Source organism: Ptychodera flava, chromosome 13, assembly GCF_041260155.1.
Source record: "Ptychodera flava strain L36383 chromosome 13, AS_Pfla_20210202, whole genome shotgun sequence".
Lineage (NCBI taxonomy): Eukaryota > Metazoa > Hemichordata > Enteropneusta > Ptychoderidae > Ptychodera > Ptychodera flava.
The window spans coordinates 2,981,753-2,999,918 of NC_091940.1; the positions used below are offsets into that span (position 1 = coordinate 2,981,753).

The 18,166-nt window shown below is 36.3% G+C and overlaps 1 protein-coding gene across 50 annotated transcripts in view; it reads left to right on the plus strand.

Moving 5' to 3' along the window:
* LOC139147099 (uncharacterized) overlaps positions 1-18,166 on the plus strand; it is a 137,390-nt gene that overhangs the window by 103,617 nt on the left and 15,607 nt on the right. For 23 of the 50 annotated variants that reach the window (XM_070717996.1, XM_070717973.1, XM_070717962.1 and 20 more), the window contains 10 exons: positions 799-852; positions 1,546-1,590; positions 1,998-2,045; positions 2,311-2,391; positions 3,031-3,144; positions 3,279-3,323; positions 3,917-3,985; positions 4,510-4,620; positions 7,956-8,021; positions 17,544-17,768. In XM_070717996.1, coding sequence (XP_070574097.1) covers positions 799-852; positions 1,546-1,590; positions 1,998-2,045; positions 2,311-2,391; positions 3,031-3,144; positions 3,279-3,323; positions 3,917-3,985; positions 4,510-4,620; positions 7,956-8,021; positions 17,544-17,768 — 858 coding nt within the window. Of the gene's footprint in view, positions 1-798; positions 853-1,545; positions 1,591-1,997; positions 2,046-2,310; positions 2,392-2,637; positions 2,695-3,030; positions 3,145-3,278; positions 3,324-3,916; positions 3,986-4,509; positions 4,621-7,955; positions 8,022-9,711; positions 9,772-10,596; positions 10,675-11,142; positions 11,203-11,816; positions 11,856-12,712; positions 12,779-12,922; positions 12,986-13,659; positions 14,946-16,008; positions 16,069-16,551; positions 16,588-17,272; positions 17,330-17,543; positions 17,769-18,166 lie in introns of all 50 variants that reach the window. The other 27 variants (XM_070717965.1, XM_070717983.1, XM_070717964.1 and 24 more) reach the window with 25 other exon arrangements.

Here is an 18,166-nt window from a genome sequence, read left to right on the forward strand (position 1 = left end):
TAATTCTTGGTCATTAGCGTGGATTTGCTACAATCTGGTATAGCTCCAGACCACTATTGCATGGCCACTTTTCCCTGCGTAGGGAACATTCAACAATCATAAAACCATGCATGGTTTGGAATATATTAACTGAGTACAGACACAAGTTTCTAATGAACCTCAATTTATACCTGGGGTTCTTTAATACAACACAATTTGTGTGTTTATTAACCTATATACAAATGTTTACAATAATACTAACATGACACAACAGTTTGCTGGTTTTATCAAGTGGCTTCAAATATGTTCTACAACTTTAAAAATGGACAGAATCCTGAAAAGTGCCAATAATCATTTCTGAGATCCCTTGCTGAAAAAAAAGTAATTTTAATTCCATGCACATTACTTGTATTTCAGTTTTGAAAAGGGTAGATAGTGTTGTGCAAATCTGATTTTTTGAAGGGGGTGGGAATAGTTAAAGACCTGGTATAATGATATATTGAAAGTGATAGATAGCTTTACTTGAAAGATATGCAAGGATTGGATCTCAGTCTGGAGCATTTCCTTTGTGGTGTAACTTGCAATTTAATATCAAAACCTTTTTGTAGGTAGACAATGTCATGTTCAGTACTTACAGGTAATTCTAGTTGGCAGGCAATGCAGGGTTTATTTGTGATAGTCACAACAAAGGCAAGGTGACACAAACATACCGGTTTGTATTGAAAACTGCATGCGAGATGTCAAGGCCTTCTATTCCTTTCATTCTTTTTCCTTATAATCCTCTCATTTCTATTTTCACTCTTCTGTTTTCTGGGAAAGGTCACTGGGTGAGGAGGGTTTCCTCATCTCCAAAGCAAACTTCTCACACAGAAGGTAGGTGTTGGGATCAGCTGTCCACTACCAATGCAGTACTACTGCTATTGTTGCATGGACCATTTGGTATCTATGCATTCACTGCCCAACTCTGTAACATCACCACTTTTCACATTCTGCAACACATTAACAATGGATGCAACCAAGACAGTGGTTTATCAAGCAATACAGGCCTTATTGATCACAAAGAGTGCCATGCTGTCAAATTCTTAGTTATGTACCACAAATTCTGGTACCAGATTTCAGATTCTTTGATCCAACTGCACATTTTACCATCCTCTGTGTTTTATCTTTTAATTGGATGAGATGTTTGTTCGACATCTGTAAATGCTGTAAATTTGATGACAATGTATGTGACAAGAAATGATCCCCATGTGTAGATTTCAAGTTCATTATTACATTCAATAAATATCATTACTTCTCTGCTTCTGACATGTTCTATTTGGACTGCCCACAATTTATTCCAGCTAGAAAAGTCAGTGCCCCCACTGTTATTAACAGTATCTTGACTGTCAAGTCTTGCAAAGTTGAGTAAAATAGCGTCAGAGTTGAAAACCTGAAAGACAATCTGAATGGCCTTTTTGAAAGTTTGACCTGTAACTGTCAAATGTTATGGTTATATCCATTATGTCTGGCATTCATGGTTATCAGTGTGTGTTGTTTTCACCACTCATTTTCTCATCCATTGCACAGACTATTACAGTAAAAACAGATCTCAGGATAGAGATAATAAATCTGGTAAGTTGTTCATAATTTGCACAGTACTGGCTATCTAACCTGATATCTCAATGCATTCAAGTAAACTACTCTAGTTTGTTGCGGAAACTGATACAAAGTAATAATCTTCACTTTTACATTCCATAATTTTCATAATTTTTTTAAGCATAGGATCAATACTTTCAAATTCATATTCTTTAATATAACATTTCATCATTAACATATGCAGTGCTGATATGCAACATCAAATGCCTGTGATTGCAATTGTCTGTCAAATATCTTCAACTCTGAGATCTGTTCCTTTCATGCTCTTTTCATACTTCACAATGTTCTTTTTCTTCAAGCTCTCCAGTTCCTTTAATACTGTTTCTATACTTTCCATTCCTCTGTTTGTCTTATTGTTATTCTTCCTGTCTTTCAATGAGTAGAGCCTCCATCTACTCGTAGAAAACGATCAAAACATGGAAGATCTCGCAGTAAGTGGCATGCTCTTTTTCCTCCTCTATTTTTCAAAACTTGCAATCTTACCTCATTCTTTTCTATACAGCTCTGTTCCTGTTCTTTCTATTCAACTTGCAAGCTAAGCATTTAGCTGAACAAAAACATACAAAATGCTTCCTTTCATATGAGCAGAATCTATCTTGCCTGCACTGCCAAATGTTTAACCTCAACATATCAAATGGATATAGATGAGGATCTGTTGCAGTGACTGTCTTTTGACTTTTGACTACTTCTTTCAAGGGAAACATTCTAGATCAGCTGAAGGAACTCTATCACATCAACGTAGAAAAAGCAAAAAGTCAGATAATGTTTCTCCTGAGAGTGAGTTGGTGGTTTCCCTTCTTGGTTTGTAATTTGCTCGGGGCAACAATGGCTGTGAACTATATTGCTGAGAATGTGAGAAATAAGACTTTGGCTGCAGCCTGTCCGGCTTGTCCAATTTCCTCCTGACTGATTTGCCTGTATTGATTGTAGAAAATATAAAGTGTATGGCTTTTATCCTGGTCCAATGCTTGTCAACTACTAGTGTAATACTGTACTTACATTTTACTTCATCTATCTGTAAAGGCAAAAGTTATCGTCGGAGCAAGGCTAGGTTTGAAAAGGATGCAACATGCGATGACAGTGAGTCACTGTGCTCAAACTTCATTTCAACATAACTTTAATTTGTACACTGTTGTACTTATCCTAAACTTTAACCCATTGTGGAAAATCTCCACAGAATTAGGTTTGTTCACTGAGTTCATTTTGTTTATTACAGCCTGCACTCTAACTATGGTTTACTAATTTTTCAATGAAATCTAACTCTTTAAACTCTACTTGATATTACTAAACTACTTTCTCTCTCTCTGTATTTTGATGAAGGATAGATCTCATTTGCTTGAGACAAATGCATGGTTCCTTCCATTTTCTAGGATTATTTGTTGATTTATCTTGCTGTGTTTTTTCCTCTGAAACAAGGACAAATATCTCTCTGTCCACAACCACCATCATCACCATCACCTCAGCAACACCAATCTTTACCCAAGTCCTACAACTGGGTTGACGAATACTCACTTTCTGAATCCAGTGACAGTAAGTCAAACACCTGGCACTTCTACTCACAATTCTTTCCCTTTTTTTTCCACTTTCACTTCTGTGTTTTCACTTCTTGTGATTTCATTGACTGAGATCATCTATTTCACATCTTGCGTCATTCTTCCTTCTAGGTGATGTATCTCCTGAGACTATTGAACCAATGGAGTTTGATCAGGGTAACTATACCTGTCAAAGAAGCATGCATCAACCATCTAACAACTTAACTTCTAATGAATCTCTCTGATTATCGACAATACTTGACAATCAGTCGTACATTGTCAAGTTCTATCTCTGTTAAACTCTGATATTTGTACAATGGGCATGCAGAACTGAAAGTATGGTGTCTTCAAATGTTTAGTTATCAGCATGGCAAACACAGGATACATCATGCATTAACCCCTTCAGGGCCAGCATTTGGCATCATCCTCTTATTTTGATAGGATGATTGGATGATTCCATCGGAAAGTAGGGATAACAGGGGTTACAGGAGTGGAAATTGCGTTGGAATGCATCAACAGTGTCATTTGAGATAGACACCAGCATGTTGTATGCTACTCTAGGACTTGAAATCTTTCATTGACAAAACTAACATTTTCTTTCTTTAATTTAAATCTAATGACATGATATTCTGTTATAGGTGCATACATGTATCAGTGCATGTAAGTCCATCCACTTCAGTGACACGCCAGTCTTCTCTTACAGGTGCATGGTAACTCTCTTAAGGTTAACAGTATACTAATGAGAAATGATATGATTTTCTGTGTTTCAGAAGATGAAACAGATCTGATGGCGTTGCTATCTAGAGGTGATTCTTTGAAAACACGTCAAGAACCAAGAGGTGTGTTTGCAGTTCACTCCATACCCTGAATACTGTTGATAATTCCCAGCGGTTAAGAAAATCTATGTTTCTAAAGATTTTATTATAGATATGCTAGCATAAGTTAACTGACTACTGCCTTGTTTGCTTTTCATTGTAGAAAGTTTCCATGTCCTACTTCGAACAAACACTGATACACATATTCTGATCATTTTATTTGCTAATTGTGAAAGCGTGTTTCATGGCATATTGATAAACAGAATATGTTGTGAGAAGTGTGACCAAAACAAAATGTTTTTGATGCGTATAACTTTATTATGACAGGTATAATATGGTCAAGTTGACTGTCATACATGTAAATGCAATGTTACCAAATCCTTGCTACAATGAAGCTCTGCATTATAATCACCTGTCAAGTAGTAGAAAATTTATTTATTAAAATTTGTTCAATGCATGATCTCTTTAAGTTTTTACCACTATTCCTCAATATTAGGAGTTTTCCATTGTTAACTTGAAACAAATATTGTATGATTTGATTTTTGCAGATGAAAATTACATTAGCTACCATGCCAGAATGAAACAACAGAGGCAGAGTAGTGGCAGATATGCAGAGAGGAAAACAGACGTACCAAGTACAAAGACTGAACAGAGAGAAGGTGAAGAATTTGTATTACTGTATTCTTATTCACTTCCCTTTTTGTGGTGTAATTATCATTCAATTACACCCACAACCAATATTGGCCATTATCGTGACCCAAGCATGACCTTAACTTTGTGGTATTTTGTTTTAATGAAATCCACAGTTTGATTAAACTCTCTGAAACAGCCAACCACATTCACTGAATTCTCTGCCTTCTTAATTGTTAATGTCACATATACCAAGCATAACTTTGCATTATTCTCTCAGCTGTGTGTCAAGATATCAATCCTATGTACCATCCAAATACCAGGATGAAAGGTCACGTATTGGGTCATAAAAATTACCTTTTGACATGTATCCTGGTCTGTACTATGATGTGGGTTGATGGCACCATACACAGTACAATAAATTACCCACAATTCTGTTTGATTGTACCAACATCTTATAACTTTTTCAGTTCTGCATAAAAGCAATAATGTGAAGTCTCAAGATAATTGATTAATTATATTTATTAAAAGTACATTGAAATATTGTAGTATAAATTTCAAAGAAACCATTAAATAACCATAAAAGTCACATTCTGCAGGTACTACAAATGTCACAGTTTTGGGAAGCAAGTTATGACCAACTGAAGGGGTCATTCTCTGAAAAAAGTTAGCATGTAAATTTCTTTTGTCTTTTCTATTTGGAAAAAATCAATATCCTTTTGTTTCATAAAACAGGTGCAACTAGTCTCCCTACTTTCCATCACTTTATTCTGTATGGCTGAGGACACAATCAGTGGAAAATTTACAAAATCCTTTCTCTTCTCTCAATCAAGCACAATCTTCTCAATCCTTTAAAATGGGAATTGAGAAGAAAGGTGTTTTGACCTTCTCGTGTTATTTATAGACAGAGAAGGTATTAGAGTTGAAAACCAGTATGCTGGTGTCAAACTACTTCCGTCTGTCAAGACTTCCGTCTGTCAAGATCGGTTGACGTCATGCTATTGTGATGGGTCATATCATAAACTGGTGGGGGTGTTCATGGTTCAGGTTGAGGTGTAGGAGAACGATTTTGAGCTGTGACAAAAATCAAAAGAGACTTAGCGGCATAGCCACAGTGTTACATGTAAGCCTTTCTCCAAGGTTCTTAGTTGACAACGATCTATTACAGACTACTGAGCTGACGTTAGGGGTACTCACTTTGTGTTTGCTCACCCTGTGTGCGCTAGTGTTTGGTACTGAGTTGCGTGGATATGCCCTCATGGCCTCACGTGATATGGGCCTGTTGCATAATCTGCAGATGATCATATGCCTCTGAGTCTGAAAACGGTCACTGTGTAAGCCTGTCGGCATTTTCCTTGCATTTTTTCTCATTTAATTTTGCAAAATATCGGCGAGTACCTCAATATTTCAAGAAACCTCTTTCTTCCCAATCGTTTCCTTGAGTTTCAGAGTCATATGAACGAAAATGAGTGAAAGTTTTAGACAGGAAAATTGGACGTCGGCCATGTTCAATGTTTACAGTACAATCAGAAGTTTATGTGGAGGAAATAACTAACAAACACTATTCATGATGCCCGCCCTCTAGAGGCAGACCTTCCTATATGAAGTACAACATTTGATGCTTGTGGAAAGCTTGACCACACAAGGAGCATTTTAACTTTTAGAAAATGACAAATTGAATAAGAAGCTATTCTGAAAATGTCAAATACCGAGAAAAATGCGCAAATATTCAAAATAAACAGGTTAACTGACTGGTCAGCTATAAAAAACAATGAAAATGTTTATGATCAAAAGTTTTTGAGATGCGCACATTTTAACAAATACAGAAATTATTAACATTATAAATATAAGACCAAACTATTTTTTCAGGGATGGGACAGGTTGGAAATGAGGGGTGAGAGACAAAGGCACTCCTATTGCTGCATGTGGATGCAGCCACACCATTTCATTTACAGCATACTTATACTGTGTTGTGTTCAAGTTCCATATTGTACTGACTGTCATACAAGGATAACATAAGCAAATCAAATCAAATTAGAAAAGGATCAATGCTGTTGTGTGGATTTTGCTGAACACGGCTGATTTTAATATTTCGCCCTACATATTTGGTATCCAGCAAAGGCATATTTTGATGTAAAGTCAAAATTAACACTACATTGCTGACAATATATGTTACCGTTTCTGCATGAACTTTTCTTTTTTAAATTATAGAAAGTACTTCGAACAGATTATCGTGATGTCAACCCATGATTTTATATCACAAAGACTGTAATTCTGCCAATTTTTTTTGTTTTTCAGTCATTTTATAAATTTTGCACTGCACAAGATGATTGAACAAATTGCAATGTTTGAATTTGTAAACTCAAAGAATAAAAATCCTTTGGTCACAGATTAAATTATTTTTTGAAAAGAACTTTACTCTTAAACACTTTTAGCATATATTCTTTACACGGTCATGTATTTCAAGGAAAATATGCCTATTAAAAAGTAATTTCTTCACTTTCAATTTCTTTTGAATACTATGACAATTATCAGCCATGAGGTTTTACAAACACAAGACCAGATAAGCGTTTTTCATCATTTCCACGGATTCTTTGGAATATCCTTAAAAACAGTTAAAAGTGACTTAAAATGATCACTTGGTATACATTTAATTTACAGATGCCAGGTATTTCACATGCACTCAGGTCAGTAGGGAAGTGCGCCATTACTATTTTGGACTGTTAATTCTTATTTCTGAATTATTTAACTTTTTTCCACACTGAACTATCTTTAGGCAGTTTATACTGTAGCTTAGAATTTTTTTGATTGATGTATTTAATCATCTTTTGGGTTCTTTGGGTCCATATCTCACCTCATGCCCCTACATCATCAACTATTTACCAATAACTCAATGCCAACAACCAATTACCTGACCTGGCCACACATTAGAGAAGGTACAGCGTCATTGACGGTATTTTAAAAGTATGTTTTCAGAATTTTTACAACTAGTCAAGGAATTTGTCTACACATGGGAGACATGGTAGACTTCACAGGGGAATCTACATAGGTACAAATCATGATGTATTATGGGAAATCTCTTGTACTGTACCGTATAGCGTGTTATAGTATGATACCATGTTGGCTGACATTTGATAGAACCCAGCAACCCTGTCAGTGTTGATTTACAGTGATTTCACTTTTCTTATGTGTATTTTGGTAATAATGAATGGATTTTATTTCCATTGAAACAAACACTGTATAACCTGAAACATGATACTTGTTACATCATTTCATGTCAAGATAACTCTGTTAAGTCAAATACATCACAAGTGTAATGTTGCTGACTGTCCATCACTTTGTGTTGGATTTGATTTTAATGAAGGTCGAAGGTCACGACAATATAGACGGAAGGATATGTCACCAGTTGTAACAGATGATGATCCAGACAGTAAGTGTCTGTTACCATGGTAATGGGATGATTCAGTAACACAACCTAACACTCCTAGCATTTGCTAAATGTTTAATTTTTAAATGACATTTCTCAACAGGGTACTGCACATAGGATATTAACCATTGTATTTTGATTCATGTAGTCTACCTTGCATGGACTGATCTCAGGGTGTCAGTATCTTTATCATGTAAAATGGTGTCATCAATATTTGGTTACAGGTAGTTTATTGTAATAAGAATAGTCCTAAATGTGTCTGTTCAGACACTCTTTTTACATTAGTTATATATTTTCCAATCTGCCCAGCCAACAAAGTAAATTCTTACAAAGTGACAAGATCAGCTCTTCACTTTGTCTATTTCTTTATTGATTTCCCGGTAAGTTTGTAATCTTCAATTCTGATCAATGGTCTCTACCATTATGTGTGGAAACCCTGAGTGGTATTTATAATGTGACAAAGATATGACATTCATGTATGCTGGACTCAAAACTGTTCAGTAAATTCACTCCAAATTATCTGGCATCTTTGAAAATGCCAAGATAGATGAGAGAGATACTTGATGCCTCACTCAGGTCAGTGCTTTGTAGAATGTGAACAGTCAATGCATGGTGGAATGAATCCTAAGGTATTGTTGTCTCGTTGATAAACTGACTGACATAACACAACTTATACCAGATGTTGACAGGTTGGTAATACATCATTAATCTAATACAAACTGACATGTATGGATTATCAATACTTGGTTGATATAAGCACCACGGATAGTTGCAGAACTCATAAGGTATTTGTTTAACAAAGAATGTCATCAAGGTTTGATGGTTTCTTGCCTTTCCATTACACACTCATATTTTTTCTAAGCCATTTTCATTTGCTTGGTGTCCATACCTATCCATAATTATCCATTTCCATCACTGAATGAGTTGCTCATAAGTCTGTCAGTATTTTTCTTGCATTGTATTTACAGTGATTAAGTCTTCCTAAAGTTGAAGCATTTACAGTGACAGGCTAATCCCATCAGTTGCTCCAGTATTCTTCTTTATCCTATCTTGTCTGTAAAACTTCTACAAACAGAGGATGAAATCATCCTAGAAAGTATGAATAGCTATGCCAGTGTTGAAATGTCATCTCTGAGATCTAGCTAGTGATAATACGAATTTCCACACAATTTCACATTTAACCATCAATTCTAGATCTTGTTTTGAAATTTTCTCTCATTGTATAACATTCCATAGTAATGATTTATCAGTGAAAGACACTTGACTAGAAATAATTCGTGAATGTTGTATGGTGATCTCATATTGCCTGTTTTGTAATTTCTCACTTAATTCTCAACTGACTCGATCAAAGTATTGGTCAGTTTTACATGTGCAACTATGATATAGCCATCAATAGCAATAATACTAGAATCAGTGCAAAAAATTATCAGATTAAAGGCCAGGGACTCGATCCCCGGGATCAAGTTTGTTTTAGTTTATAAGAAGGTTACGGAGTGTCATAGCCTTTTGTTTTCCACAGAAATTGTAATCTAATAAGTAGATTTCCCTGCTAGACAATCTGATGCCAGCACAGGCCTTTAATCATTAGGAATGTTTCAGCATAGTTGGACTGAAATCACTGTAATTTGTCTGTTTTGTCCATCTCTCTTCATCTTTGTGTCTTGGTACAAATCTTTGCTTCATCTCTTTAAAGCTGTCACAGTTAAACTACGTCGTGTACGTAGAAGATCTCTTGAAGGCATGTCTCCAGAAAGTGAGTATGCTCTGACCTTTGACCCTCTCACATCTTCTCATCAGTCTATCAATAACCTTGCCTTTTTGATTCAACAATGGAGTGAAGCACAGCTCTGTTCAGTGGCATATTATTGAGATTCCAGATTTTTCTGTACAGTGCTATGCTACGTGAGCAATGCTCTGCTCAGCTATAAATTCTAGATTCCTCAGTGTATGCAAAGAAACTGTTAGCAACTGAGAAAGGAAGGTTTTTTGGCCCCTGATCCATCTCCTAAAGTACATAGAAAATGTTTTATATTGGAATTTGCCACTTGAAATTGACAGTACAACAGAAATTTGTAAAATATCTTCTTTCCCTATAGCAGTAGTATGTAGTTCACAAATAGAATCAGCAATGATTGTATAAAAGTACTTACCTGTTAACTTTAAAGTGATGTTTTTGAATTTAAAGTTTCAGATTGAATGCTAAACTGATACAAAATGCCTCAAGCTAGTATTGATACATTGAATGTTTTTCTTTACTATCTGATCACAGTCATCTAATATTTCAAGACAGTTATTATTAACATACCTGTACTTGTATGGAAAAACTGCTATTGAAATCAAAACACTTACGTACATCTTCTAACCTTATCTTCCCTTGAAAACTCCATACCCCATTTTAACCAACAGATATTAGGGTACTTTAAACTGTAATGCATAATTATCTGGAGACCAGTAACCTTTACCCTGTTCCTGTTGCATTATCCATTCCCACAATCCAAATGAAACAGCATCAATATCGTTCATTTTATTTCAAATTGGTGATGCATTGTGCATTAAACTGCATCTTCTGCTATGCTAGGAGATGCAAGCATGATTCAGTCCAAAGGTGATGCTAATAATGAACGCAAACGATCTTCTAGGACAGAGTCAGCTGATCGTAAGTAAAAAGATAAGTGAATGGTTCCCATAGAAGTGATAACTGAGATGCCCTTGATAGTCCTGTCTTTGCACGCTGGCTTTGCATGCATTCTTTCTTTCCATTCTTATTACAATCTATGGTTGTGTTTATATTCTCACTAAGGTTGCACCTAGACACAGTGCGTCAAATTTGAATGTTCATTCAGATATCATCAAGTCCTTTCTCAGCTCAACTCAACAATTTCTGTTGTGACAGGTACATGTAGATTGATTCCAAAGAGTGACAACAAACTGGTGTCAATCACATGTGATCAGTGCAATAGTGTAACCTCAGTGAGAAGCATAGTTTTATTGTCTTCTCTCTCTCTCTATTTCTATTTTCTTTCCTCTATATCTATTCCTACCTCTCACATTTCTTCATGCACATTCCTCTGTACTGTTGCTGTTTTCACCTTTTCTTATGCTGTGTTTGAAATCACAACCAAAGGCTACACTGAGTCAGAGAGTGAGGACAGTGAAATAGCAGTCACTGTTGTCTATACCCAAGGTGAGACAATACCACATCCTTGTTTTAACCTAGCAAAGACATTCCATTCCTTTTTAAATCCCAAATTCATCCCATTTCAAATCTACAGTGTAACATTACAATAAAGGGCATTTGGCTTTGTGTCCAATATGAAATTCCCAAAGACGTTCTTTTTATAGAAGTACAGATTTTGTGTTAGCACATGACTAAGCTGATATCAATAGTAAAAGATGCATAGGGTTTTATTGAATATGAAATTTTTAACGAGATATTGTATTGAAGTGCTGACCTGACACTTTTTATACAGAATTGATTTATTTTCAAGAGTGAATCTTACCTGGGAATTTCAGCAAAATAAATACTGTAACATACAGGTGAATAGCAGCATTGATGAGAGACTGAAATTTCCAGACAGTTTGCACAGATGATGGTTGATGTGTCTCACCACTGGATTAAACTCTGTGTTTTCATTGTGGGAGAGGTTGTTTGAAATTTGAATGAAAAGTATCATTACCGGTAGTCAGTGACTGTTTCCAATCACAAGGTAGGTATGTGACCATGAGTATACAGGCATATCTTCTTCTGCTGATCAGTACCATTCATACTAGTCTCTAAAACCTTTCCACTTTTAACAGACAAGGGATCTCCAACAGATTATAATGCAAATATTGCGGGTAAGTCGCTGACATTATTTGGATAAATACTTTGTAGCTGTAGGTGTAAATTATCTGCCCGACATGGCAATATGATAACTGATTTCATAACAGTTACAGATTTTAGAAATTATGGCAGATAAGTGCAGCCATTCCTGTGTGTACCAGGCATGAGCTCATGATTTCTATCTAGAAGGTTTATTATCAAGATTGAAAAAAGAAAATCTAAAAGTATTCTCCGTGGGTACAATTACTAAGGGATGCTGTCATATTGTCCAGTATAACATACATACAATACACTGCTACAACATCAAGAATCACTTCTGATGCTTATACCCTCCTTCTTAACACTCCCAGTCTGTTTCCTTCTTTGTTAGCATTTACATGTTGTCTCAACATGGCCACCTTGAAATCTTCTATTTATCTCCAATATTTCTGATATCAGTTCCCATAGTAGTGTACATTTTAACTTGAATGCACTGTGGAACTGTAGTGAATAATTCTATACAACATCACAGCAATCAATACCCATACAGCAGGTCATATAGTGTTTTTGTGTTCTATAATACAGGCAATTTCTTTTTCAATTTTTGTGTTTGTGATCTCACTCACCCTCCTTGTTATTCCTTACACCATGGTAACACGTCATTGCAGATCTGACATCTATAGAACTACCACACATTCTACTTGTTCATATGCCTGACATGTATGTCAGATCAAGACATATGGACATTTCTTGAAAACTTTCCACTTTTTCTGTAATCACAATCTTTGTAACTTGATTAACATCTTTCTCTTTCTTTCCTCTTTCTCTGTGTGTTGCTGTGTTCTCCTTATCAATCACTTTACTGTGTTTCTCATTGTGTGCTTATCACTAGAAGATGACATAGAAACTCATGAAGTGTTGTCTGACAATGACATTGCTGACTTCTACTCTGAAGATGGTAACACACTTCCTTCCTCTTTTCTTTCATTTTTCACTCTTCTTCACAATTTTATCATCTTTCTTCTTCTCATAAGTTTCTCCTGCTTTTGTCGCATGAATTCTTGTTTCCTTAAATCTTTTTTACATCTGATTCTCTCTGAAGTTCAATTTGAGGAAGACCAGTCGCAAATGATGTCAGAGAGACGACCAAGAGTTCGTTCTCAAGGTACTACTTCAAACCTTGTCATGCTCTGTGTCTCGACTTAGAGTTGTCTCTGCCCTGCAACAAATATTCTTATTATAACATCACAGTGTTGAGCCAGTCAGCCCTCTATATTTTATTATGAAGAACAATGACTTGTGAATAATTTTGCAGTTGAATCGATGCATTGTTATTTGGATGTTCTTCTTGTCAGGAAAGCTAGGAGTAATTCTTACAGTCTTCATTGTTGATGCAAGCATGTAGGCTGATATGGACCATGTTGATATCAGCTGAAATAGATCATAGTAACAGCTGTGACTAGTAAACAGAGACGTTGAGTCTTGTAGACAAACTGAAATATCAGGTGTGAGAAATATGACCATAAATATATGATGTATTTTTTGTTACTATAATCATAACATACAAGCATTGTTCCATCACATTTTTGCGGTGAAATAGTTTCAAGCATGTAACGTAACACTTTATACCTTTACTGGTAAAATAAAATCAAACGAAGACCAATATTTTTATAGTAGATGCTAATATGACTTGCTCAAAGTTTGTTAATGTTTAATATCAGTGCACACTTCAACCTTTGAGATACGAATTCAGGCAACCAATGTGTTCTCATGTTGTGCAAGTATTTCCTTGCTCAAATTTATCATCATTACTCTTTATGTTACTTCCATAATGAAAAGCTAAAGATGAAAGTCTTGTGAAAAACAAAGGTGCATTACAAAATCTATGGTCTCCAGCAACACCATCAAGTCAATATCCAGAGGACTGGCCGGAGGATTCATTTGATATGCAGTTACAACTCCAGCAGAAACAACAACAACAACTACTTGAAGAAAATAAACTTTTGAAACAGAAAATGAAAGCATTGACATCGGCGCAGAAAGACCACTTGCAGTTGGTGCCAAAACAACTACTTCAGCTGTCTCCAGAGGAACAATTACAACTGGTACCCAAAGATTTACTGCAGTCATTTTCCAAAGAAGAACTAGAGTTGCTGACCACCGGTCAGTTACAGCTTGTACCAAAGGAGATGTTGAAGAGTGTATCTGTAGAACAGTTAGAGTCACTCACAGAAGAGGAAATGGAATTAGTTCCGAGGGAAATGTTAGAGTCAATATCAAAAGACACTTTGAAATCTGAACCACAGAAGGGAGAAGAGTCCGCCCCAAAGAGTGGTGTTCATATTCCAACTGAGCTGATCAATCAGCTTCCACCACAGATTATTGCTAAACTTCCACCACAGATCAAAAACAAAATTGCTCCAGAGGTTTTAGCTCAGTTACCACCTCCAGAAATATTGGACCAGTTACCATCAACTGCAGATATAGTCCATGAGCATATACACTTGCACTCCCAACCACATGTCCCCCAGGTCAAAGGTCAAGTGGATTACAACAGCATACAATATCAAAAGCCATTACCACCCACACCGGATAGTATCCCTGTGAAATATGTTTCCAATGAAAGAAGTGCGAAATACTACAGCCCACTACCTCCAACACCTCCAAGTTCTCGCCAACATGCGCCATTACCAGCAACGCCTGATGTGTCAGCAACCGAGAGTGACACAAGTGAACAAATGCCAAGACCATTTTATCAGCCGTCAGCCATGTTTGCAGACACTCAGGGGATTCCATTCTCACCGCATCCATCAGTACAATCTGAAGTGCCATCAGCATGTTTGCAGACACTAAGGGGGTTCCATTCTCACCCCATCCGTCAATGCAGTCTGGAGTGCCATCTGAATCCACACTGCCAGCCACTGTACAGCCTCAAGTCCCAACCAATACCTGTGAGATCATGCCTGAAATCATTGTAGTCAACCAACCCAATAGAAGATTGCTAAGGCCTTCTACTGGTGTTGAATCTACAACATCTGAAGATGACAAGTCCTCAAATCAACAAACACCAGTGCTACCCAGGAATCTTCCACTGTTACCAAATACACCAGCTCTCCTCTTGCAAGGTACTTCTTTACTTTTAAACTGACATGTACGCATGATGTATTACAGCTTTGTAACAGACCTGCTACCTCCATGTCATGATGATTGCAAAAACTGTGAAGACCTAACATAGCTGTGTTTGTTTACAGCATGTAAACCCAAACAAACCAGCAAGCTGAACTACAATAATGAAAATAATGTGACTGAATGTAATATGGAACATTAGAATGGCATGTGAAGCAGAGATGCAGCAAACAGTTTGAAGATTCATGCATGCCAAGGGATCTTGGAGAAAACAAACTTTGTGTGATAGTACATACTGAAGAATATGATGCCAACTTGCATGTCCAGCTATGATACAGTGCAATATCTTTATACTATTCTATCATGCATGTCAAGCAGTGATACAGGATCAGAGCTTTGTTCTATCATGCATGTCAAGCAGTGATACAGGATCAGAGCTTTCTACTGTCATGCATGTCAAGCTGTGATACAGCATCAGAGCTTTGTACTATCATGCATGTCTGTGACATTGATAAACAACCATGGCACCATACTATCATGCATGTCAAGCAGTGATAAAGAATCATTCTGTCATGCATTTCTGCCATTCAATTCTTGTTAAAGCTGTAGATATAATGGCTATTGCTTAGACACAAGCTTACAAACAACAAAACTATGCACTGGGGTGTCAGGTGTGTTTAACAATGATGAATACAAGACCTAGCTATTCACATCAGTCTTCTAAGTTGGTAATAGAGCCCAACAAACTTCCACTTGAAACCTTGAGAGTGTGCAATGCAAAGAAAATTCCTTGATGATAATCTATAGAAGTCATCGAGTATAAAAAATTATTTATTTGAGAGCAGCTGTATTATTTCCTCAGCATGACAAATGTTTATAACTTGCACAGCACAACTTTTTCATTCTTCTATCAGCATTTGACGTTACAAGGGAGAATAAGACACTAAGAAGTCAATGAAACCTCAATACCACCTTTGCATTCACTTTATCTATCCATTGCTTCGTAACGTCACCCTCACTCCATTACTTTACTTTCACTTTATCTATTTCATGATGTCACAGATCCTGAACTGATGCAGCTTCCAAGACCAACCTTGGAAACCTTACTTTACTTGTACAAAGGTACAGCACCCACTGCCCTCTCTCTATCTACTCTGTGCATGAATTACAACACATGCAATGTCACTTGCAGACAAAAGGTCAAACAAGTAACACAACGATTTGTTACAAACGTTTCTGTTCACACTTATGTTAAGAGTGCACCAGTCACTATACTCTCAATACTACTCTATGTTCACAGTGAGTGTGCACTGGACTCAATGAAATTCTCAGCTTCTTCACAAATTTCATGCTGCTAATACAAGAATTACAGCAAATACTTTTTTCAAAACACCACAATTCCTTACACAAATTTTGTCACACAACTGTGATGCACTTTCCAGGTTTCAGTAAAGACTTGCCATCTTTTCAAAACAAGCCATCATAGATATCAGTAACATACATACAGAGAGTTTTCATCACTCTATATAACTATCCTATGCAACAGACATGAATCTGTCAACTGTGATCTTTATACTGCTCTCTGATTTTGATTCTTGGCATTAGAATATCTCAAAGAGGAAGAACCACCAGGCTCAGAAGGTAGGTGGACTATGGCTGCCTTTAGTGTCTCATATGATGGCAGTGTAACGGCAGCATAGTCCTCATTCAAGTCATATTCCAGTTGCCTACATTTAATACTTTGTTTGCCTTTGATGTGATAGGTATTCCGCATGCAACTCACAGTAAGTATTGTACTCAGATTGACTAACAGTAAAAATAACCTTTCTCCCCATCTTAACAGTCTAGGATGTCAAGATACATGGATGGTTCACATTGAAATCATCAACTGCATCGTGTGAAACACATACATTACATGTGTTTGTAAAGTTCTGTGATTACATCTCAGGACAATCCAACTATCACAAAGCGAATCCTATAAAACTGGTGATAGAAGGATTGTAATATTAAACTAACACTTAATACATCAGTTTTCTTACAGCATGATGAAGATCCAATCTAGTGTATAAAACTAGTTCACAGAGATAATGTGTAGATGAATGCCGTAGACATGTGGAACATGGATATAGTTTTAAGTCAAAATTTTGGCATGCTTTGACTTTTCAACAGAAGACAATGGATTCAGCTCTTATAAGCATGTTGTAACCTAAACTCCAAGCATGTCAACTTTCAATCTTTCTCTTCTGTACTCTCAGTTTTCTCTGTTCTGTATGATTCTATTTCCTATTTCTGTTTGCTTTTTCCTTTCTTACTTCACCTTTCATAGAGGAGCTAGAGGAGGAAGAACTTTCTGATATTCTAACTGAGCTTGTTTCCCAGAAGAGTAAGTCTTTCTCCAATCTCTTCAACTCTTTCCTATCTTCTCTGTCGCCAGTTCTCCAGTGTCACTTATCACCTATGCTGACATCTTTGTAAGTCTCAACATGCTGTACTTTTCTAATGCTAGATGTTCCATCTTTGCTACAGTGAAGGATACACACTATAGGTCTCAGTGATCCTTTCTCATGTGTCAAATGTTTTGCTTTGCTATTTTGTAGAGTTGAATGTATCAAAATCACGGTTCAGGAATCGATTTGAAGAAGTGCCATCAGAGAAGGAGATGAGAAATGAAGGATTGAAGGAAAGAGATTCATGCTCACTTTCAAGTTCTTCATCAAGTGGTAGCAGTTTGCGAGATGAAGATAGAAAATCTCCATCACCTTCGTGCATATCATCCACTTCCACTGCCTCCAATGAGAGTACAGAAGGCTCATCATCATCTGGTAACTCATCTACAACATCAATCAGTAACCTTCAATAGATTTTAAATGATATACATAAATTATATCAAGGAAAAAGACCCCAAAATGAACATTCTTGTCCTATATCCTGATTCCTTAAGAATATGGATTGTGTCAAATACTGACCAGAGTATAAAACCTGTATTTTAGAGTTGTCTTAGGATAATACCAAGGATAATACCACCAAATAACAAATTAATCTGTTGATATGCAATACAGAAGAAATTGACTTTTGAACATCAAGAAATGTTTTGCAGTTCAATTCTTGCAATGCCACATAATTTTTACATAATGAACAATTTTCTAAGTAATTCTTCATTTTATTTATAAAGTATCCAATGAAATATGTCATTAGAAGTATTGGTGATCAAGGACATTGA